Below are 23,808 nucleotides of genomic sequence, written 5' to 3'. Positions count from 1 at the left end.
AGTAAACAGTCTCCGCCAAACCTGCTGATATAATTATTTGAATTCCTTTAAAAAAAACTAATTCAGCTTCGCAAAGATTTAAACCAATTTTATAACCTACTTTTTAAACAAAATGCGACACAAAACGCCACATCTGTCGGAAGCATATTTTATATTCTCTGCTCCAACTGGTTTTGATGTATAAATCACCAGTCTGCTGTATACTGGAGGATTTCTCTTTTCTTTCTTTCTTTTTTTTAAGATGAGAACTGAGCTTAAAAACTCCCACACAAGTGTGAAGAACATGTTTAAAGCTGCTGTTTTCTCAACAGCAACAGTCATTCCAACTCATTTCACAGCAATATCAGACTGCAGACTTTTCTCTCCGTCTCTTTTTGAAATTCCCCCCCCTTTCTTCATTTTTCGTTTGAGCTTATTGTACTTCTTCCTTTTTCTTCCAGTTTCTATTAAAATAAAGTATCTGCCAAGTAATACAAATTTGAACGCAATGAGAAATAAATCATCTTAAAATAGAAACAGCATGATTATAGTATAAGCTGCTTTAAAATAATTGCCAGAAAATTCTTATTTTTGAACAAATAAGAAAGAAAGGAATGTAATTTTTATTTAACTTTTGTTTGTTAATTTTTGCTACATCTACTACTTTTGTTACTTTTGTGCAATTTATTTAGGTTTTTCAGGGGAAAAGAGAACTCGTATATCAAAGATGATACATCTGGCATTATAGAGTTACCGGTAAATACAATGTTGCACTTACCGTAGTGTTGTCCAGGTCCACCCCTGCAGCCCGCGTGCTGTTGTACTGCATGAAAGGCCTGATGAAGCGCAACCTGAAGGTTCGTTCAAAGAGGAACTGTGTTTTCCTCTGGTACTCCGTCAAGCCAAAGAAGGCCATGTCTCGCAAGTTCTTCTTGGCAGACTCCAGGAGAAGCTGGGCCCTCTTCTTCTCTGGAACTGTGGACATGTTGTAGCAGCCTACGAGACTCAGGTCCGCCAACATACGAACCTAAAGACGGGAGAAAAGGACGTGAAGGCGGCTGTGCGAGCCCATGGAGTGTCTGTCACTCACTGCATGTGCAACAGAATTTATGTAGGTGGTACAAATATTACTTGGATTTTCACTATTCATCGTCCAGCCTTGATCCTGAAATCTTTGATTTTGCCGGCACATCATATGTTATCTTTAAAATGTTGGTATCAGTAACAAATATCCCTCTGAAATTCCAGTAGCAGGAGCAGATTAGAGCCAAGAAAATTTTGCTCCAAAGTGAGAGATCACTTCATTAGCAAGGGTATACGGGGGGGCTGTTAAAGTACAGTAAACAAACAGACTGGACATAAATTTGGATTCACTGCATGCACCATAGCCCGCTGGTCTATCAGGATTCCTCAAGTATGCATGTGTGTGTGTGTTTGTGCGCGCGTGTCGCATTTATAAGTCATAGGACCCTGAGTAATAACACCCCGAGGCTCAGATGAGATAAGCTGGCCAACACGTTGAGGTGGGAGACTGAGATAGCATGAGAAAACGAGGTGCGAATTTGAGGTGTTTATGACCAGAAGGCAAACTCCTGACGGTGTACTAGTAAATGTGTGTGTGTGTGTGTGTGTGTGTGTGTAAGAGAGAGGGAGAAAGATCTAGTGTATTTTCACTCATGCAGATTTCATCTTACAAGTGTACCAGGCACTTTTTATATGTAAGAAATGAAATAAAGTAGTAGGAGAACTTGTTTAACTTTAATTCAAGCCAAAGTGCATCTTTGCTGGTGTTTTCAACATCTGTACAGTAATTCTCACGGTGATAAAGCAACCTGATAGGAGAGAAGTCAGGCCTGGTGATGTGATGCAAGTTTGATGGACCATTTTTGACCATTTGTGTGAAAACTGTTAAAAAAATCTGTATCTATAATAATATGAATGTCCAATTTCTTTTCAAATATCAGTATTGGCCTTAAAAATCCTATATCGGTCAAGGCCTATTACAGTGCACAGGTTTAACTTATTTTATTGCTTATTTTTAAAAAGTGACAGCACACAGTTAAAAGTATTTGCACAGCATCTAATTTGCATCCATTATCCCTGGACAGGTGGATAAAAACAACCACACTTCAACTGAAACGGCACACAAGACTGCACAAAAGTCCATCAGTATTAAATTATGAACCAAATCAATGGATACAAAGGAATAACTCCTGGTGACACTTTTGTGCTGACTTTAGACAACGTTTGAGGCTGGTTTTATACATTACAAAGCTTTGTGATTCCATTATGTTTATGGTATGGATTTTTGCTTCCTCGCTACTTTTAATAAGAAAGCAAACTGAGCTTTTTTAAACTGCGGTACCCGATCACCAGTCGCTACCACTGCCAGGACAGGCCACACATCTTAGAGGAGACAAAGCAAGACTACAGACAGTTTTAAACATCAGGAATAAATGATAGTAAAATAACAATCTAGCTCTATGAGAATTTGCCAGTACACCTTCTTGTGTGTTATGAGGTAAAATAAAAGGGAAAAACATGGTGTACAGAAACTTTTCCAGTGATTTGAGACATTTGGTGTCTGATGTTCTTAAAGTTATTGAGATTAAAATAAACATTGATGCTTATGATCTCCCCCCCTCTGTACCTGTCTGTTATTGGCCAGGTTGTAGGGACAGTCCATGAACTGTTGCAGGGTGCACCCCGACCAGTCGGACCCCTCGTAGCAGGAGGGCAGCTCCTCGGGCGTTGGGGTTCGTCCATCGCACATGTGCAGGGAGGTTTTCCACGTGGCGCCCCGCTGCACGTGCCTCCACTCGCTGAGGTAGCGAGACACGGGGTCCCTCAGCAGAGTGATGTAGTAGAACTTTCTATTTGGGGACAAGGATGGAGCAAAAGGGAGGAGAGAAAAAAAGCAGAGGTTACCTCAGTTGTACAGAACATTTGGTGTATGCACAGTTAAAGTTTTAAGTGAATTTTATTCGCCTCTTTACACGCATCAAGTATGCCAACAAGAACGCTAAATCAACACGCAGTTCTTTAGCCGACCATATGGTGGCACTGTGTGCAATGGTTTCCCGAAGCAGTTCATTGTGCATGCTCCTAACTCAGGGCTTCACACTGAGCTTGTCATATTTAGTACCACATTATTTGCATTTACTAGAAGCAGCTCCGTGTTGCACAAAAGAAATCTGGGTGGAAGACTGGAAGCCAAACTGCAAATGAGCACAGGAGGAGGAGGAAGTGAGCGAGAGAGTTGATTTGTAAGGCAGAGGGATCGGGTCAGTGTTGGGGCCATGCTGTGCAGGAAAGGAAACTGCTGGCACAAGCACATCTCATGTGTGCAGCACACATCTCCACGCTGCAAACATCCTTCTGTCTCGGGCTCCGACGCACGCACGCGCGCGGCAAACATCCTTTCCCCTTCCTTCGCGCTTGCACCAAGTCTCTCTGAGAGATGACTCATCCCACATCTTGGATTTGGATGGAACCATTTCTGTGGTGTTTGTCTGTGCGTGTTTGTGTGTGATGTAATGGTGCATAGCACAGTTCAACATCTCTCTAGAGGGGACACTCCCACCAGAGTGGAGACCTTTCTAGGCCTTCACACTCCAGCTAATTACTGCAGTCTAATCAATCAACACATCCTCATTAACCAAAACGCACACATATAACCCACGTGTGTATGCTTATGTGTGACTATGTGCCTGCAGCGTGGCTCAGAGTGGCGGTATGGATTTGTCTGGGCAGCAGACGCACGTCAACTGTCAAAAACACACATACGCAGAGGCACACACGCTGCCCTTTTCCCCTGGGCCTGCATCACATCAGAGGAATGTTTGCAGAGGGAATTTTGTGTGCTGACAGAACTCTACGAAATCGCCTGGTTCACACACAAGCCGCCTCTCATATACACACAGAGTCTCTGCTTTCATCGCTAAATCTTGGGCTTCATACTACAAAGCTCGCCTGGCGAGAGAAGCGGGACTGCTGGGTGGACACAAAGCCCCAAGTGTCACACAAACAGTAGCAGTGTCTGGCTATTAAAAAGTGGCAACATCCCTTAAAATCCAGCAGCACTAGCAGCTGCAGCAGGAGGAGGTAGATCCTGGACAACAAAACAAATAAACCCAAAATCTAGCCACAGCTGAGAGATAGAGCATCATTATAAAGACAAAAAAAACTAAATCCAGCAGTTATGAGGCGATCCCGGACAGCTAAAGAAAAAAAAAAATCATCTGGGAGACCCTGCACGACAAAACAGCCACACCCCGATTGTAGCTGCAGCACAGAGACATCTCTGCAAATGAAACAAATCAAGTAGCGGCAAGGGGGGGATCATGAACAATGAAACGACTAAACCCTCAATCCAGTGGCAGCTGGGAGATCCCAGGCAACGAACCAAACAGACCTTCAATCTCGGAGACAGCGGGGAGGTGGAAATCACAGCCACAGAAACAAGAATCTAAACTCTAAATCCCATCACCCTAAACCTAAAATCTCCCCCACCCCACCCCATCGCACCCATCTAATCAAAAACAGAGGAGAGGCACAGTCAAACTGGAGCCTGCAGGACACCTGAGTACATTATAGAGATTCCTGCGATGACATTATCAAGATTCCTAACACTCCCCAGAGTGAACTGTGTGTGTGTGTGTGTGTCTCAGTAAGAATATGCCTATTAAATCAGTGATGACATTTTCCCCCTCTTGGCTTCCATTCCACTGAAAAAACACGGTACTGTTTGGCCCTCGATACAGGAGACGGGAAGGGAGAACGAGGGAAAGGGTGAAAAACAGAGCGGGAGGGAAAAAGAAAAAAGGGGAAGCTAGAGCGAGGGAGAGAGTTAGGAGGGGGCGGAAGAGAATTTCAATTAGTTTTCTAATACTGTGAAAGCAGTGAGGGCCCCAAGCCCAAGTGATTTATCAAAGTTATGGCTCCCGCTATAATGAAGGCTCAGGCATATTACCAGGCAAAATAAATAAATAACACGCACACAAACACACACACACACACACACACACACACACACACGCAAAGCCAAATAAATGATCTTAAACGGCATGCCGGCCTGTCGTGTCTGCTGGGTCAGGCAGACTGCGAAACCAGTGCCGCGGAGACTTTCTCGCCTTAAAGCCTAATGATGTCTGGCCGTGTACTCAGATCCCAAGGTAATGATGGTTCAACCCACACACACACACCTAGCCTCACGTATTTTTACTCACTCACCAGCAAGGCCACTCCCTTTTCCATGTTTTTTCCCTTGGCTCTGAGGGAGCGGAACATTACAACAGGTATTCTGGTTTTTTCTCCCCCACCACAGGTGACATGGCTCGTAGCTGAAGCTTATGTGCACTTGTCAAATCAGCTTCAAAGGTAATATGAACTGCTCAATCTCTCACCGGCGAGATTAAAGATCGTCATACTCCGGCTGAGCACGGCTGTGGATTCGTAGTCATGACACTGCAGCTTGAAAGGTCCCCTCCTGCAGACTACATTTAAATGCATTGCATTGTTTTCCTTCCATAAGATTCGCCGGTTTGCCTTTGCGTTATCTGCAAAAGCAGTCAAAATTACATTTATGAAACACGTCGACTAATCGGCGAACACTTATGGATTTATCCCGTCAGACTGGTGGTGTGTGGAGCACTGATAAAAAAAAAAGACAAAAAAAGACGACTGCTTGATGGGGAGAGGTGTGAGGAAGCCACTGCGGGGCTTTGTCTAGTATCTCTTTTACTTCATCCCTTTTTACTTTGTCCTGATCAGTAAAACTGAATTCAAAATTGAGGCTATAAGCTCATTATGAAGCTCACTAGCTGACTGACTGACAAAAACAAAGATAGGACGAAGAACAAAGCAAGCCCATCATGCAATGATTCCAGTAGTTTTCCATTTCGAGAAATTTCCCCCTCCTTTCCTCCTTGTCTCTTGTGTGCATCTGTATTTTTCCACATTTTTATATTTTACTCACATTTCCAACTTTGCCAAAACTACGACGATGTCAGGAAACACTGAATGCTTGTGATTCCTTGCAGGTTTTGGTGGACAACTTGGAGGACAACTGAATAAACACAAAACGTGCTAGACTCATCCCTCTATAACAACGCAGTCCAGACTCTCTACAGTGCAAGTAAGTGTGACAACAAGTGAGGTTGCTGAGTGTTATCAAGAGGAAACACACAGAACTTGGGCTGGCTACGGTCCCTCAGAGCCCGGAAAAAAACATAACCCTGTTTCCTGAGGACCTCAAATCATCACTTCTACAACTTCTACCTCCTTTTTTTTTAAGCCTCTATTTCCTTCTGTTTAAATCTTCCCTTCCCTCTGGGTCGTCTACTTTAGCCCATCCAATCTAGGAAATTATTTTTTTCCTTTTGGAGTAACACCCTGAAAGTGCGACACCCAAATCTTTCTCTACCACTTTACTGTTAGTTAGTAAAACATTAGAAAGCAAGACTGCCATTAATTAGGGTGAGGAGGTCTGCAGGTTGTCCTCCAATTAAAATCTCTTTTTTAAGAAATACCAGAGGTTCGCTTCAGTACACAAGAGATGCAAACAGTTTTTTAATGCCTTAAGAACATGAAAGGGTTAAGACAACTTGTTTAAATATAAATCTGAGGGTGTTTACATCCGTAAATCATGCTCATCCGGCCCTATAAACACAGTGACGCCAACAGCACCCTATGATGTCGCAGCCATGATTTATTAATAGTCTGGAACCAGATCCACTCAAGAATGAACTTTTTCCACCTCTAAAAATGGAATTGGAAGCAAAACCACCGCAAGGAGAGTCCAAACTGACCATTACGCTTTAATGCCAACGCCACAGGCTGGTGAATTTCTCTTCAAAAATCAGACGAAAAGGTCGGAAATAGCAGGCGAAAAACGTGCACGAATATCCTCAGATTGCTGGTCAATTATGCAAAGATTTGAAATTCCAGCAGCACATCTTGTTTCTTAAAGATGATGAAGAAACGCTGAGGATAACTTGTGTAAAAATGAACCTCATTTTAGATAAAACAAGCAAATTAAAATGTACTTTATTTCACTTAATGTGTTCAAAGTAGGAAGGATTGATTGAAACTGGGATACTGTGATCAGACATTGGCCAGAGGTGATCAAATCCCATCACTTCTTTCTGTCAAAATCCACCATGTGGACCAGTGAGAAGTTTACGGTCTTCTGCATGGTGGCAATAACGAAGACTAAAACAAAATGCATCAGGAACGCAGAGCACGTTTAAATATAAACCATATAATATAAATGCATAAGTATTGGTTTGCACATTCGGCTAACAAGCGAAAGCTCTCAAGTTTGATCCTGGGAGGAGACACAGAAAATGCATCAGAAAATGCATCAGACATAAAAACCTGTCAAACAGGAGCCTGGTTAAGAGAGATATATATATCTCTATATATCTATATACATATACATAAAATCACAGTTACAGCCATCATTTTTAACATCACAGCTACGTTTGATACATAAACGGTTTTTAATTAGTACCACCACAAAAGATGCCAGAAATCGGACTTTAACATCCTCTCCTTTTAGCACAATATATGCAAGTGTGGCTTTGCTCTTTTTTCTTGTCACATTTAGATTTCTTCGCCCAAATACCACAAACGAACATCAAGATTTGACAAGGTCTACACCAAAAACGAAAAATAAGAATCAGATTTTGAATGTGTGCGTGTGGTTTAACTCTCAATAACAGGCACTTTGAATGCTGGCAAAGGAGCTGGTGTGTGGAATAAGATGGCTGTAAATTCAGATGACATCAGCCATGTTGGAGTGAAAGCAGGGATCAACATGTCGAGACTTGACTCTCAGCAGACTACCACTGAGGACTTCCTTCACGTCATCATTTGGATGAACGCGCACACTCGACACAGGCCTAAAATAATTGATCGTCAGGTTGGACACATGTTGACCTCATTTCATAAATCAAGTAGTCAGTCTTTTTCGGAGTTGGCAGGCTTCAAGCTCCAGAACCGTCCCACCCGCACAAAGCTGACTTATAGTGCCCGTTTGTCCCTCTAAAAGGTGATCTCTTGGCCTCCCCCCTACTCCTGTTTTCCTGTTCCTGTCCCAAGTGTCTCTAGCCAATAATGACCCACCGAGACAGACAGAAATAGACCCTCCGGTTCAGACAAGCTCTCCGGGCGTCTTCTTCTTCTGGCTGCCCTAGCTCACTCTTCCTCCCTGTACCGCTTTCTTTGTTAGTTGATCAATAACAGCCTCGGGACTCAGACAGCCTGCCTTGGTAATTTGGACTTTAAACACAGAAGACGTATGAGAGACTGAGTGGAAAGAAAACAGAGTGGGAGAGAAGTGGGAGGAACAGGAGACAGTGGGGACAGCGCTGGGGTGAGGGGACGCAGAGGGAGCACGGTGGGATCAAGCAGACATCCAAGAGCGTTTGTGGTTAAATATTAAGGACATTAACAGAAATTCTTTGTTCTCTCAACAGCAAGAGAGGAAATTTATGGTTTCTAAATATTTTCCATTTAGCGTATCCACATTTTCTATATATCAAAACATCCTGACTTAGATTTTTGGATGCAACTGGATATGTGCTGATGTGTCAAAGAAAATGTGACTGGGGTAACGTGGCTAAGGCCAACCTTCAGAGCAACAGAATTCAGAATTATATCACATTATGACCTGTAACTGCAATCATTATTTGGCAAAACAATGAAAAATCAGTTGTCCCTAACCATGTGGAACATCCACTAAGGGATTGCTTTGTGCAACTAAATGTCCAAAACCCCCAAAAAACAGCAAATCAAACCATTTAATAGAGAACCTGATGACATTTTGCTTAATGAGACAATATTACTGAGCCGTCTATTTGTGATTGAGAGTAGAAGTAAAAAAGGGCCCTGCTTGAACTGATGTTGAAATGAGAATCGGTGGTTTTTATCTAGTAAATTGAAGACATTCAAAAGCAGGTTTTGTAGTAGTTACACAAAACCAGCAACTTAGATTTGTACTTTTTTTTTTCTCCATTAGAGAAATCACATTATCACGCGATTAACATCATCATTCAGCTTCACAAACAGACAGGATTACTGCCACTATTAAGATGCAAAATGAAATCGTTGATTAACTGATCAGAACAGGTAAGAGGAAATTAATTAGCACTATTAATGATCTAATTGCTCATTTATTCAGTCTGTATATTGAACACTGGTTAGCTCCAGCTTATCAAGAGTGTGGATTTGCCTCTTCTTTTTATCTCTCCGAGTTCTGGACTTTCTTTCAGACACTGAAAATGAGTGAAAAAACAGTCAATCCAGTCTTAGTAGGTGAAGGTATCTAACTGAAGGGATGAGCCAGTGCTCTGTCTCCACACAACCAATATCACAGCAAAGAACCAATTTTAAGTTGTATCTTTAGGCAGTAGCAGCCTGACACGAAAACACAATTTGTTTCAATTTCTTTAGTCAAATCTAAGGAAAGATAACACAATTTCAGAGGCATAAAATAGTTTTTGTGCGCCAACTAGCTGATTCCTAAAGAACTATTAGTAAAAAATGAATAGTTTGACATGATGTGTATATAGACTTTTCTTTTAAATTATGAAGAAATAGGTGAAGAACAAAAAATAAGTGACAGGTTTAGAGAAAAATATCTACAGCAGATGAACAGTGAAGTTATGCCCTTAAAAAATAGGAACAAATCCAGTAAAGATTTAAAAGATGAATCTGGTCCTTCAGTTTATCCATCTACTGTTCACTGAAGCTTCAATAGAAATGGTCTCAGTGGCTGTCAAGAAGCCATTATTAAGAAAGGGAAACTGGTAGAATTGGTTGGGGTTTCCCAAAGTACGCAAATACTAGAACGAAATTTTGTGGCAAAAGGTGTTATAGAGTGAGGAGTCGTAAATGTGAAGTTTTTGGTTCAAAATTGTCATTGATGGAAGTATGAATAAGATTTTGAGCCACTATGCACTGTATATTGTACTTCCTTGTAGGGCTGGGCCATATACTGTTCACGGTAATACCGGTATAATGTTGGGCAACGATAAGAAAATGAAATATCGCGATAGAATATGGGTAAAACCGCGCATGCGCAGTGCCTTTGTTTTCATACGCACATGGCAGGAAAAGCATGGCGGCGATGGAGAATGAGAAGGGCGACAGCGGATCGTTGAATGAAACGGATGAACCAGAATTGGTTTGTAAAAATGCTGCAACTTCAGTGGTGTGGAACTGGTTTAGCTTTCGTCCGTCAGACACACAACAAAGCACTATTTTTGGTAGAGCATGCTAGCAGGCCGTCGTTATTACCGTGTTCTTTGGAAAATACGGCACACTTAAAAATCAATCCTTTGATTTTTCTGAAAATCAAGAGTGCCCCTTATAATCCCGTGTGCCTTATGTATGAATTCTGGTTGTGTTTACTGACCTCGAAACGATTTTATGTCGTACACGGCGCTCGAAAATCTGACAAATGTTTTAGTACGACTTTCCTAACCTACGAACCCGGACTGCTTGATGGATTGTCGGAGCATTACGGCTATCGTAGGCAGGAACCTTGCGGAGTGATACGTACTGTGCTTCAACATAATATTACCGTATTGTGTGTGTATAACCTCTTTTTAAGTTTTGTGGATATTATACATGGTTATACTGAGGATATGTCGGCCAATTTCCACTGGAAATGCCTTTTGGTTAAACTGTCAGCAAGGAACTTTAATGCACATAAAACAGCTGCTAGTTTAAGTAAAAATACATTATTAGTGCAAAAAAACCCATCAAAGTTGTGGAGTTGTAAAGTGTTTTGTCTAGTGTCAATTATATCGTCAGTTATATTGTTATTGCAAATTTTCAAATGTATATAGTGATAAATATTTTTGGTAATATCGCCCTGCTCTACTTCCTTGTACATTTGCACATGTTTCAATAGCTCCCATTTCATTTATGTCACCCAGCAAAATATAAAGAACTGAGGGGTGACTCAAGAGTTTTTGGTAGGACTGCAAGATTAGCAAAACAACAATTACTGTAGTTGTATTAACCAGCCTTTATTACTCATTATTTTGTCAAGAGAATGAAACCAGTGCCATTAGGCGCACATTTTGCCAGCATCGCCCCCAAAAAGGAGTCTTATTATGATGTACAGTAACAATTTTGAATCGTCGTTCCACTGGGGCAGTAAATTTGGATCCAACACCGAGAATGCTTCAGAGCCCCTGCAGTCATTAACAAAGCATTCAGGCGAGCTCTTCTCTACAAGCAAGGTATTCTTCACAAAAAAAAAGAAAAAAAAATGCAAGTTGGCAATGCAAGTGGGAGTTGCTGTGCGACCATAACTAAAAGAGCGTGTGAAACCTTGGCTTTTGCCATGAGTGCAAAATAACTCATGGCTCGCTGCATTTCAGCACAGAAATGCATCCTCTTCGTGATTACAAGACAAAGAGGAGCAGCAAACAGGGAGCAGAATGCGTCGTATGGAAGTGTAGCCCACGGCTTACGGAGCTGTTCGTTACAGTTCGGGAATGGACAAAAACAAAGAGAGGGCAGGAGGAAAAGAGAGACAGGGGAGGGAATCCCCTGAGTGCAAAGCTATGTTCGGCAGGAATGTTCGGCCGCCTGTTCGCTCATGTAACTTGGCTGGCAACAGCCCAGAGAACTGTCTGACAGACGGAGGGAGAGCGAGCCGGGAGAAAGTAAGATGGATATGGTGAGAGGTAGATGGGTGGAGGACAAGGAAAGTTGCACAAGTAATCGCAGATCATTTTTCATGTTTTTGCAATTTTATGTTATGCGCGCATGTTAGGATAGGAAGATGTGGCTGTATGAGATGTATCTGCAGCAGATATACAATTCTTAAATGTCGATGTTTCCCCTCAACATTTAGAGTGGAAATGATGATTAATTGATTATTCAGCCATCCAGATAAGTTAACCTGCAGCTAGCACGACAGTTGACGAATGTCTCCGTTTTTGACAAGCTGGGACAGTTTGATAATTATCAAAGTAGTTAGCAACCACTTTCGTGTCCGTGATACGCACTTATAACCTCATATTCATTCCAGCATGTAACGCTCATCACTGTGACCAAAAACAGCAGTTAAATTTTGTGATGCAGAGTGAATTGGCTCATCTTAAGAAAAGACCCCTCCCCAAATCTGAGTTTATCTTCAGTTTTAAGGGAGATTATGACAAATAACTGCAGAATGTGTGCTAAGTTTGCCTCTGGGCTGCAGCTGTGTCCCAAAGTAATAAAGAAGTGATTATTAACTGAATTGGGTGCAAAAAGGACCACAACGAGAGTATAAAGATCGCAGAGTGTGGAATAAAGCACTCTAAGCAAGTTTAAGAAATAGTGCACGGAAATAAAGTGGAAATGTATGCTAAGCTGCAAACAAAATCCAATAAAACAATCTGCTATAGTCTCCCAAAGCTGAGACAAATAATCGTTGTTGTAAGTGTGAGCGCAGTAGTAATAAAAATTCAGTAATCAGAGTCCTTTTTCATAATCGTGCATCCAGTTAAGCAGAGGAAATGTGAGCCAGGAAATGAGAGGGATGAAGGTGGAGCGTCACGCTGTTTAAGGTAACAGACTAAACCTGATATCCTGTTGTGTGTGTGTGCGTGCGTGCGTGCAAAAGTCCCCTCCACCCAGCATCATGTTCACATGCCTCCTGATACTGAGGTCAAAGCAATCACTTTGCTGACATATGGAAAAGCTGCAATCAACGCAACCTCACCCACTCCTATTGCACAAACGCACTCGAGCACACACCTGCAAGTTGTGACATAATCCTCGCCATATGCGGTGATGTTAGATTATTGATATGTCCCAACAGTTCACTTATTCCAATGAAGGGGAGGGGGGAGGAAGAAGAGGAGAAGAAGACGAAGGAGGAGACTGTGCGGAGTTTGGGGGCAATTAAAAGGCTGGATAACGAGGCTAATGAGTAGACAGGTGGCCCCATTACAGAAGCAGCCACACACACACACACACACACACAAACCTCCCCTCTGGCTGGGATTAGTGTGTGCACTTTATGTGTGTGCGTGTGTGCATGTGTGTGAGAAAGAAAGGGAGAGAGACCCCCCTGTTTGTCCGTTAATCAGTCGCCACATACGAGACTGCAGGCAACAGGGTGTTTTCTGTGTGCGTGCATTGTGTTTGTGTGTGCGTGCGTGACTGGAGGCGAGAGTGTGAAATTGGAGTGATAAGGCAGTTAACATTCAAACCTCCCCACCTGCCTTGCGCAACCCTTTCCACGCGCAGACACACCACGGCGCTCTCTTTACTTCTCGGCTCCAGCGCTACATCTGTATATATGCATGCGCGTGTAGAGAAAGTAGGCATTCAGCTGTGTGAATAAACAGGATAATGAGATATTGCTGAGCCAGTAGCAGCGGTGGATAGTGTACGCTTGTGTGTTCGTTACCGAGAGACAAAAAAGGCGAGGAGGCAAAAAAGCGAGACTGGGGATTTTTCTTTCGTTTGAAGTAAACATCCTTTTAAGGTAGTGTCAAGCGTTTGCCCGAGAACGATAAAAAAAAGAAATAAATTTTTAAAAGAGCAGCCCGATGCGGGTGTAATTACGCAGACATAGATAGGCACGCTGATGCTTCACGATTACCTGGAAAGTTGAGCATATGTGCAGCACAAAGAAAAACAAAAAACAAAAACTGCAGTCACATGAGGATAAATCTCAGTATCTTTGAAAAGTAAAAAAAAAATCCTCTTCAGGTAAAAAACATATATATAAATAAATATATTCTCAGGCAGTAAGACAAAGTTTACTTAGAAACAAGTCAGGGATGGAAAGAAAGACAAGTCAGGAAAAAGAGGTAGTGGAGAGGTAAAGACTAGGTGGAGTTAGGAAGGAAAAAAGCGAGCACGGAGACTTTGAGGAGCCAAAGGCCAGGAGAGCCCAGTGAATTTGGAATATATTCCTGCATGTCAATGGAGCTTGTATTGGTAGTAGTTATTATCTTTTTGACTGAAAACGGGGAGAAGGGAGATGTGGGGGAAGTCAGTCAGTGAGTCAGCCAGGCCTGGAGACAAGCCTGAGGCTGGATTTACGCGGTCCAGCCTAGGAACCACAACCTCACCCTGGGGAATAGGACGGGGACAATTGGTTCTTTAAGAATGGAGGGAAAAGTGTGAAGGGAGGAGGAGGGGTGAATATGAGTGATGGATGTGTGTGTGTGTGTGTGTGTGTGTGTGTGTGTGTGTGTGTGTGTGTGTGTGTGTGTGTGTGTGTGTGTGTGCGCGTGCGTGGTTAAGGGGTCCTCTAAGCCCAATTAAGCCTGACTGCATGTCGGAGGGCTGTGCCAAACATGCCCCACCTGTTTAGAGAGGGCCAAGGGGCTAATGAGCAGTGCCTGGAGGGAGGGACTGGCATGAACAAGGTGTGGAGGAAAATGGGAAAGAAAATTCCAGGGAATTAAAGAATAAAGGTGGCATTCCCTAGATTGTGTCCCCATACACTCTCTCATTATGCAGCCACAACTTGGAGACACAATGTCAGGGGGATTTCACAGCTAAAATTAGCCTTTGTTATCATGCGCAATCATACGACACAGGCTATATACATGTGACAGGGCAAGGCAAGTCCAAACGCACAAGACACACACACACACACACACACACACACACACACACACACACACACACACACACACACACACACCCCCACCCCCTCCAATCAGTCGGGCAAAAACAAGCAGCCAAGGAAATTACAATCAGAGATGGTCAGCAGAGGCAGGAGAACAGGAAGAAGGGGGCATAGCAAAATAATAACAGCCAAATATTGTGCAACAGGCACACAACAACTGATTTCTACAGAACCCCTGTGCTGTGTGTGTCTGTGCGTTTGGGTGAAAGAAGACTATTGTCTAGTAACATAACTCGAGCTCACAGCTCCAGCTTTGTCTCGAATAAGCTGTGAGGCTATAGCATCCTTCCGCCTCGCCTTCCCTCCCTCCTTACCTTCAATCTCTTCAATAAGGCTCAATCTATTCCTAAAAGAGCAGTTTGACATTTTGGGGTGCAAGTTAAATGAGAAGCTGATGTATAGTTATGGCTAACAGCCTGGTAGCTTAAGAGGCCTTAAAAAAAAAAAAAAAAACCCCAGCAAGTCCTCCCTCGTCTGAAAGTCATTATATCTGCCTACAAGCTTGCTAATTAACATGTTATGACTCGTCCGCTTAAGTGGTATAAACACTACTTGAAATAACCCCACAATAACCCTATTACACTAACTGCATTATAGTCTGCTAAAAATCCTTTATCAAAAACAGCCTGTGACAGGCAAACAAGAGAAATTATGTAAAATGGGAAAGACCTGTCACGGTCTAAAAATATTTAGGCAAACAATCATGGAAAATTACAATTTGTGGCTTTCACACTTTTTGCTCACAATTGTTGTGTTGATTAAACAAAAACGATTAGATATTGGAGCTTTAGAGACACTAATAGGCAAATTTATTTAATGTGACCAAAGCCACATCTGACTTTGGAGCTTAGCCTTATTTCCCTGTTAGAACAGAGCATAACAGGGGAAAGGGTAAGGCCCATGAGCCACACAGGCCTATAGATTAGGAGATAACTACCTGTTGCTAGGAAAAAATGTATTCCCCGACTGGTTTGCAGGTGGTTGCTGGTTGTCACCAGGTGAAATTGGAGAATTTCAAAGTAAAGGTCGTGCCTTGCCACACCAACCAACATGTTATAAAAGGCAAGACCTTTACTTTAAAGGTGAATAGTCTCCCTTTTAGTTTACATTTCACATTCAATAGCTTCACTAGCACTCCGTGACTGCAGCAATTAACAGGTGACCAAATCAATCTTAAGGAGGTTTCTGGTGCAGCACTGTACAGCTATTAGAGGCCGAGTTCACCTAACGGCTGCAATAGTTCTCCAGGGTTGCTCTTTCAAAGTGCTGTTAGGGATCTTGACAAAATTATAAACGCTGAAAAGTACAGTCAGATTTCAATCCACCGTGCAATACCATGTGGGAACAATCTGATTGCCAACGGCTTCATTTTTCAGCATGATAATAATCCCAAATACACTGCCAGTGAAGTAAAAGCGCACCTGAATAGAAAAATACATCAGTCATGAATTGGCCTCCCTAGAGCCCAGACATCAACATTATTGAAGCAGTGTGGGATCACCTTGACAGAAAATGGAACAAAAGGCAGCCAACATCCAAAGAAGAGAATGGCTTACAGGATGCCTGGAGAACTATTCCTGAAGACTACTTAAAGGTTTTCAGGTACTTTAATAGAAAAAAAAGAATGTTGTACTCATAAATATAAACCGATTAGTGTGAATCAGATCTATGTTTAATCATCAGGAAAGACAAAACATGACTAGAATGTGGATTAAAAACGTCATCATCTTCCTCCTCACCTCAAGCTTCACCTCCTAAGCTGAAGTCAGGGCTTTAACACACAAAGCTGTGCATAAACATGCTTATTTATTCCTGATATCGTCACAGTTACTTATTGTCAGATTACACATGCGGCCCTCCTGTCTCCATGGCTGACAGCAGGCCAGCTAAACAACAACAGCTGGTTAGAGACTAATTTTATTGCAGCTAATGTTAAGCTCGAGTGTAAAAATCAAACTTTCTCTCTGATAAACAGTTTGATCACATTCTCAAATTGTTAAATGTCCGAGTCCAAAAATCCAGGTTAAAGAAAGCTTCACTAAATCTAGCTAACAACAATAAAAACACCAGCGCTTAATAATAGAAAAGTTCTATAACTCACCTCAGTATCACCGTCACCTGATTCTTAAACTTGTATTGGACTCCTTTCACAAAGTGTTACAGCCTGGCATAGGTAAACAGCCGACTGACATCCTACACTCACTACAGATGAACAATAGACTGAGTTGTTTGTTCTACATTGGCCACCGTAGCCAGGATTTTGCACTTGGATTGGGAGGAAGGAAAACAGAATTCAGTTGACAGGAATTTGCAACCTACTGACATCTAGTGGTGAAATTTTACATACTGTAACTTTAAAGAAATTATAAAAAAAAAAAATTTGCCCCAGAGTTCAAGAAGAATAAAAGTCATACCAAATATTGATTATCAAGCTCGTTGGAAATTTTATTTAAACTGAGTTCGCTCTATTTTTGCCTTACATAGCGCATTTCCATTTACTTTTGCATATTTATCATTTTGGTAAAATCTAAAGAAATGAGGGTGGCTCAAGACTTTTGCACATTATTGTGTGTTTTTTTCTTATTCCGTTGCACTAGTGCGCTGTTGTTCAGATAAGACAGAAGTTTTCTAGTGAAACTTGAATCAAGACAGTTTGTGTGCGCATGTGTGTGTCGGTCCAGCTTGCAACATCAGTTTATTCCTTTAATTATCCACTGACCAACAGCTTTAAATACACACTTACACATTCAAGTGACCAGAGCGTTAAGGGGGATTTTAACTGCTTATTTAATTCTACACACACACACACACACACACACACACACACACACACACACACACACAAAAAATCAACTGGCAGCTGCTATCAGTGAGATTAAGGCCAGTGTGACAGACGTGATTTCAGGCTACATCTGCGACAAAGAGAAAGAGAGCAGAATAAACCAATGCAGAGCAACATGCAGCTAACGTACACCGAGCAGCAAATTGTTCCTAGCTAGTGGAGAGGAAAAAAACAAGAAGAGGAAAAGCAGTGGAGCCAGGCACCATCTGTTGGGTGCATATTGACTGTGCATTCAGAGATTCAAAAGGCTGTTAATTCTGCACAAAACCCAACACAGAGGGCAGCTGGGAAGACCTGGAAATGCTGTTATGAAGTAACCTTTAAACAGGAATTAGAAAAGGCAAAAGAAGATAAGATGTAAGACTGAAGAGGGATGAAAAACCATGCCCTTTTGATGTCTCCGTCTTGGGTTAAAAGGAAGAAAAGGATTTAGAAAAAAGAAGAAGAAGAAGAAAAAAAAAACAGATGTTGTGTTTGCATTTGATGCAAGCAGGCTTTTAGCAAAGGAACCTGGCCTTTGGTCATAGCTAAAATTGAATTAGATCTCCATTTAGCCTGCCACAAACAGCTCTGCTCTGCCAGTGCCCATGTTCTCTTCTGCTCTCAGCTCCGTCTCCCCTTTTCTCTCATGACTCCCTCTTCCTCTATCCGTCTTATACCATTACGAATGACACCGAAAATAATTGAAAAGCCCGCTCCGTCCTCCAGAAAACTTCAAACCTGCTTCTCAGCATGGAAAGAGGGAGGCAGAGAGATAGAAGAGAGACTGAAAAAGAAAAGTGAAGTGTAGAGGGGAGTATTTTTTGTAGTGGTGGGGGGTGTTGAGCTGCTCATTGATATGACAGTTTGATTTTCTGGGCTCTGCTGTGAAGCAGCTTAAGGGGGCATCCCTCTATTATAAGGCCCGTGACATCTAGCCTCTCTAGCTCTTCAGCCTTCACCCTGCATATGTGTCTATGTGATTCTAAGCTGTGCATGTGTGGCTCTAAGTACATGTGTTTTTCACCGTGTGCGCATGTGTGTGTGTCTGTCCGAGTCAGACGCTCCCCTGAGTTTCCAATCTCGGATCACATGCAGGGGAATGTGGAGTTGGAGCAGCTGCTATCCTGGCAACACTCCTCGCCAACCAACTGGGATAAAAACTTACCAAGCATCAACACCCCGACATTCAACACAGCAGAGGACAGGGTACATGCAGTGTGTGTGTATATATGTGTGTGTGTGTGTGTCAGCTTAAATAACCATTCATGTTGTCAGCAACTATTACGCATTCAGCTGAGGAGCCTACCTGGAATTATTTAGTCAGAATTCAAAAGCAGGACAATTGTAAATGTTGGTATTTGGAAAAAAAAAGTGTGCTAAATCAAAAGCCCAGAGACCTGTTTTGGTATCAACAGCGCCTTTCAGAATTTGTGCCACCTGGTTGGATTTGGCATAAAAATCTATTGATTGATTGATTGATTGAATCTTTATTTTGAACATGTTGAAAAAGTATAAAAAAAAAATAGAATTAAAAGAGACAAATGAACAAAGCAAACAAAAGGAAAACGAGCAACCACAACTCCAAATAACGTCCATGTTCAAAAAGGAGCAGGAAGAAGCATAAGCTTATTTAATCCCACCCCTTTTCCACTATCTAGTATCAATAGACTACAGAAATACCTCCTTGTAATTACATTATATGTTATGTGTAATTTTTTTTTTTAATATATACACATATATGTTTCATATATATATCACATATATCTATTCATTTACTTTATATAACTAAAGTGGCATAAGGCTGCTGTTCTCCCAGCACGAATCAACCACATGCTTTGGGATTTTCTTCCAATAGAAGACGAATGACATGGAAAAACAACAAGTGAAAGGCTGATGGAAAAAATATACATCACAGCTGACGGGTTTATTCTATCCTCCAAAATGAAAGTAAACAAAGGCCAAGGGTCAAAGCTGGAGTGCTCCCTTTAGAGAGGCAAGAAAAATGAAAATAGAGTGAATAAATATCTCCTTTAATGGTCATGTAATTGGACTAGTCCTCGTACAGAAACAAAAGAACAAAAAGCCAGCTGAATAGAGAGTTTGGGTAAAGGGTGTAACATGTTTAATGAGAGCAAAAACTGGAAGACCGTGAAAAACCATTTAGTCTCATGTGAACCAAAAAAAAAGGTTGTTTGTAGCTTATCGTGTGCAGGTCTGAAATCAGCAAAAGGAAATCTTGATTGTCTCAAATCACACTCTTTAACCCCTCAACAAGGGGGGGAAAAAAATAATTCTGCATGCATATTTTTATGAAAACATAACATAAAAGTCAGCGCTTTTAGTTCTTATTAGTAGTTCTTATTTTGGTGGTGCCAGGAAAGGCATCCGGCATAAGCTCTGCCAGATGAAAAACACTCTGAGCGGACTTTCCCAAACTCAACAAACTAAACAACAACACACATGATCTATTGAATCCTGCAATTTAAATTCCTATTCAGATACCGTTTTCCTGTTTTGATGAGAGAGAAGGCTTCACATCCAGCTTCATGTTAACAGAACTGTGGCTGGGTGCACGTGTTCAGGTGCTGGCCGCGTGAGATCACAGCCTTTGAACACAAAAGATATCATAACGCACACCAGTTAGCCCCCTTTGTTTCAGATAACGCACAGCAGTTGTTTTTGCTGCTATATGAAAAGTGCTGCTTGTAGAGTTTCCACTCAGCTTCTTCGCAATCCACTTTAACAAAACACAGCCACTCTGTTGACTCGTTTGACATGGTGCCACTTAGTTTGGAGCCAACTCAGACTAAGCATTAAATAAGTTAGACCCAGCGGTCTCCATTAGGTTGGGTGAGCTCAAAGTTACCAAAAGCACAGGGGTGTTTTTGAAAAGCTGTTGATGTTGTGCTTTTCACCATATAAAAGTAACACCGCTGACTGTCTCAATAACACGTATTGATTAGTGCGTATCAACCAACCAATCAATCAGCTAACCCTGAGTCTGCAACCCTATTTATGAAGGTCCTTTTATAACACCTTTTTTATGTTGTAATAACATCAAACTCATCACGCTATCTACTAAAAATTTAGGACCATGACAGTAAATAGAGTCACAAGCATTCAGTTGGCCAGATCTATGTGGAAAAAAGCTGCAGACTGCATCGTACACCGAGTTGGGCATTTATTCATAACAGCTATGTCCTGTGTTTTGGAGCGGATATTAGTCAATGGAATGTCTACATAACAGTAATAGTATCAGTGTGTGAAAGTGTGTGCGCGAATGTGCGGCAGCACATCCTACCCTCACCAATACGAACAATGCGAGATTTTGTCTTGTTGGAAAGATATTAGAGACTGTGTGGGAGGCTGATATGTAATTATCCTCATGTGCCCAGCCAGAAGAAACATGTAGAGACGAGCACACGAGCGCACTGATAAAGGGGAGAATCAGGGTGAATCCAAGAGAATCCCAAACAAATCCTTGGATCAGATGCTGTGGTGACGGTGTTGGGAAGTGGAACGAGGAAAAATAAGAAGCCAGACTAGGCGACTGGAGGTCCCGGTTAGTGATTCCGTGTTAATGTGCTGGTTACAAGAGAGTATATTAAAACTCGCAAGAGACCATGTGCCAAGGGAACAATATACTATGCAAATAAAGCTCCTCCATATGGTGAGTCAACTGAGCACTAAACACACACGTCTGCGCTGACGAGCCAAGTGCTTTCCCTCATTTTCATGCTAAATCTGCAAAGCCTTCTAACTGCTATCCCTGCTCAGCCTGCGACGGAGAAAAGCGAAAGAGACGAGAGGAACACAGAATGAGAGGAGAGGACAAGAGATGATAGGGAGGGAAGCAGCAGACGCTCAATAGAGGAAAATAGGAAAAACTAGCCAATCTTGTCTTCTGCTGCTCTTGATTAGCATTCAGTAGGAACTGGAGGAAACAGTTAGCAGTCTGGCCCTTATCAGAGTCTGCCTGCATACCTCCCACACTGGGTCACCACGCTGAAAGCTCACCGTGTCTTTTTCCCGTGTCTTCCCACTGACTATTATCTGTTAATCCGCCCACATTGGTTCATTCCAGACTAACAGGAAACATTACCAACTGCTGAGATCGACCTCAAGGCACACAGGGAAAACTAATCACTCCAAAAGCCCGCTGGATAAGTATGTTCGTCTGGCCTGCACTGTGTTGTCTCGCCTAACAGTGAGGCCGATCTACCTACACAATGCTTTGGACGGTGATCTGGAGCTTTCACAACCTGTCCCCGGGAGAGCAGTGACAGGACAGACGGATAAGAACGAAACAGGAGAGATTGGAGGAGTAAACTATAGACTTCTGTAGAGGTCAGACACGGTTCGGCGTACCAGAGAGATGCTGCTGTAGCAGAGGGATTCTACCAACCCTGTACTTTATTTTGTAGCATTTAACCTCCTGTGTACAAGCAGCAGCTGGCAGGAGCGTCAAACTCACAAACATAAATCCTTGTAAAAAGTAAATAAAACCATCTGTAAGGGTTGGAGGCGAGCGAGCTCCACAGCTGGGGGTTAAGTTATCCCTTAAACTTTCCCCTTTCCACTGGAATGTGTGTCTGTGTGTGTGGAAGTGTCTGATGCACGTGCGTTCAGAGAAAAAGGTAAGCAGTGATGGAATGATGATCCTGTGATTTCCCCCGAGGCCACATCTGCCTCCGCTAAGCAGGCCGCCCCTAAAAAGCCTCATCCGACATTCCTGGAGCATTCCACTAGCATTCATCAGCCGCTCCAAGACCTCTTCACAAAGCCCCCACACACCCCTGCTGTGTGTACCTCTCTCCCTCCACTTCCACAAAGTTCCCTGAAGCTGGATCCAGAAATGTCCAGAATGTCTGCTGTGAGATTTGCCAGAGCCAGAGCGCGATCCCGCCCTCCCTCCCTGCAGCACCGGGGTCATTGTTCATCCCTCTCTGCTCATTTCTTATCCATCGCTCACTCCATCTCTTTTCTCCACCTCTGCAGGGATTTGCGGCTCTCTAATAGAGGCATCTACCATGTCCCACTAACTGCTGGAACAGCTGGAGCTGGGATGCATGCAGTGAGCTGCCCATAATGTGTGTGTATGTGTGCAGCGGGGTGCGTGTGTGTGTGTGTGTGAGACAGGGTGTGCGCAGACGAACATCTGTGCCGAGAGGAGCAATGGGAAATGATGTTGCAAGCTCCAAGCTTGGAATATCTGTCACTCTTTGACATATCAACGCGCCCAAGTGCATCCACACACAAGCACGCACAGCTGAGGATTGCGCCGCTCACGCCTACACACACACCGAACGCTAAAGCGGCTGTTTTTCTTTTTTCCTTTTTTTAAATCAGGTGTCATAAATCACCCATCTTCTAATTGTCGCCGACTTCCTTGTTCTCTGACAATCTGCTCCCTGACAACCAGCCCATATAACTGATAAACGGTACCCAGGACTTTCGTCGTCCAGGGTAACCGGGACGTTTATCAGGGGCCTCCATCCCTCTTGGATAGGATCCTGCTTGGCAAAGCACTGAAAGTTTGATAAGGTGAAGGTGGGCATGAAGCTCCATATTTAGCCACTGCTGTCAGGCTCTGATTTAGCACCGCAGGTAATTGCAGAGTCACAACGAAGCAGGCGGGAAGTAACTTGGGGGGCGTAGGCAAGGACGAGCATGGAGGGGGGGGGGGGGGGGGGGGGGGAGGGGGAGGGGGGGGGGAGGGGGAGGGGGGTTAAATTATGCTGAATAGCACTGCAGTGATATCCCCATTGCTGTTGAAACAATGCATTGCCGCCAACTACTTTTCATTGAGACAGCAGCATTAAAGCAAGAATAATGGATCCTTACAGGAACCTCGGCTCGATAGTTGGAGAAACAAAGCTCTCATTGTAATCTCAGGCTCTCTCCCTCCTCTCGTGCATTCATCCCAGCGTTAATCCTTTTCACATTACCCTGACTCTACTGTAGGCCATTAGATGAAGAGAATTACAATTCTACTGTAGGTTTCTAATCTCACCCCCCCTCCTATTCTCCTCCCATGTTCAATCAGCTCCTGGCAGCAGTAAAAAAAAAAAAAAAAGATCTATAAAGAAGTTAAAGACATACATCACAGGCATTCACAGCTGTTCACAAGAAACAAACTCGCAGCTGTATCTTATATCAAACAGTACCACATCACAGCGTGCTCTATTATTTTGAAGCTTGACACACTGACATTTGCAGGAATGCAAACATTTTAGGTTAAGGAAGCAGCTACTGAGGGAAAAAAGGGGAAAAAAAGCGACCCGAAGGTGTATTTTGTCTTTGAAAATAATGTCGGTGAAATTTGAAACCAGCACGGATAGAAAAATCA

At 42.7% G+C, this 23,808-nt stretch overlaps 1 protein-coding gene across 1 annotated transcript in view; it reads right to left on the bottom strand.

Moving 5' to 3' along the window:
- Positions 1 to 23,808, bottom strand: part of hs6st1a (heparan sulfate 6-O-sulfotransferase 1a) — a 58,791-nt gene that overhangs the window by 5,418 nt on the left and 29,565 nt on the right. Inside the window, exons 2-3 of the mRNA XM_085256752.1 lie at positions 2,630 to 2,852; positions 758 to 1,006 (exon numbers count right to left, since the gene is read on the bottom strand). Coding sequence (XP_085112878.1) covers positions 758 to 1,006; positions 2,630 to 2,852 — 472 coding nt within the window. The remainder of the gene's footprint in view (positions 1 to 757; positions 1,007 to 2,629; positions 2,853 to 23,808) is intronic.

Source organism: Mchenga conophoros, linkage group LG19 (genome assembly GCF_057382185.1).
Source record: "Mchenga conophoros isolate Kocher_MC1m ecotype Shallow Benthic linkage group LG19, M_conophoros_male_GT1.1, whole genome shotgun sequence".
NCBI lineage: Eukaryota > Metazoa > Chordata > Actinopteri > Cichliformes > Cichlidae > Mchenga > Mchenga conophoros.
Note: the sequence above shows the minus strand (reverse complement) of the source record. Positions and strands in the feature narration are given on the sequence as shown.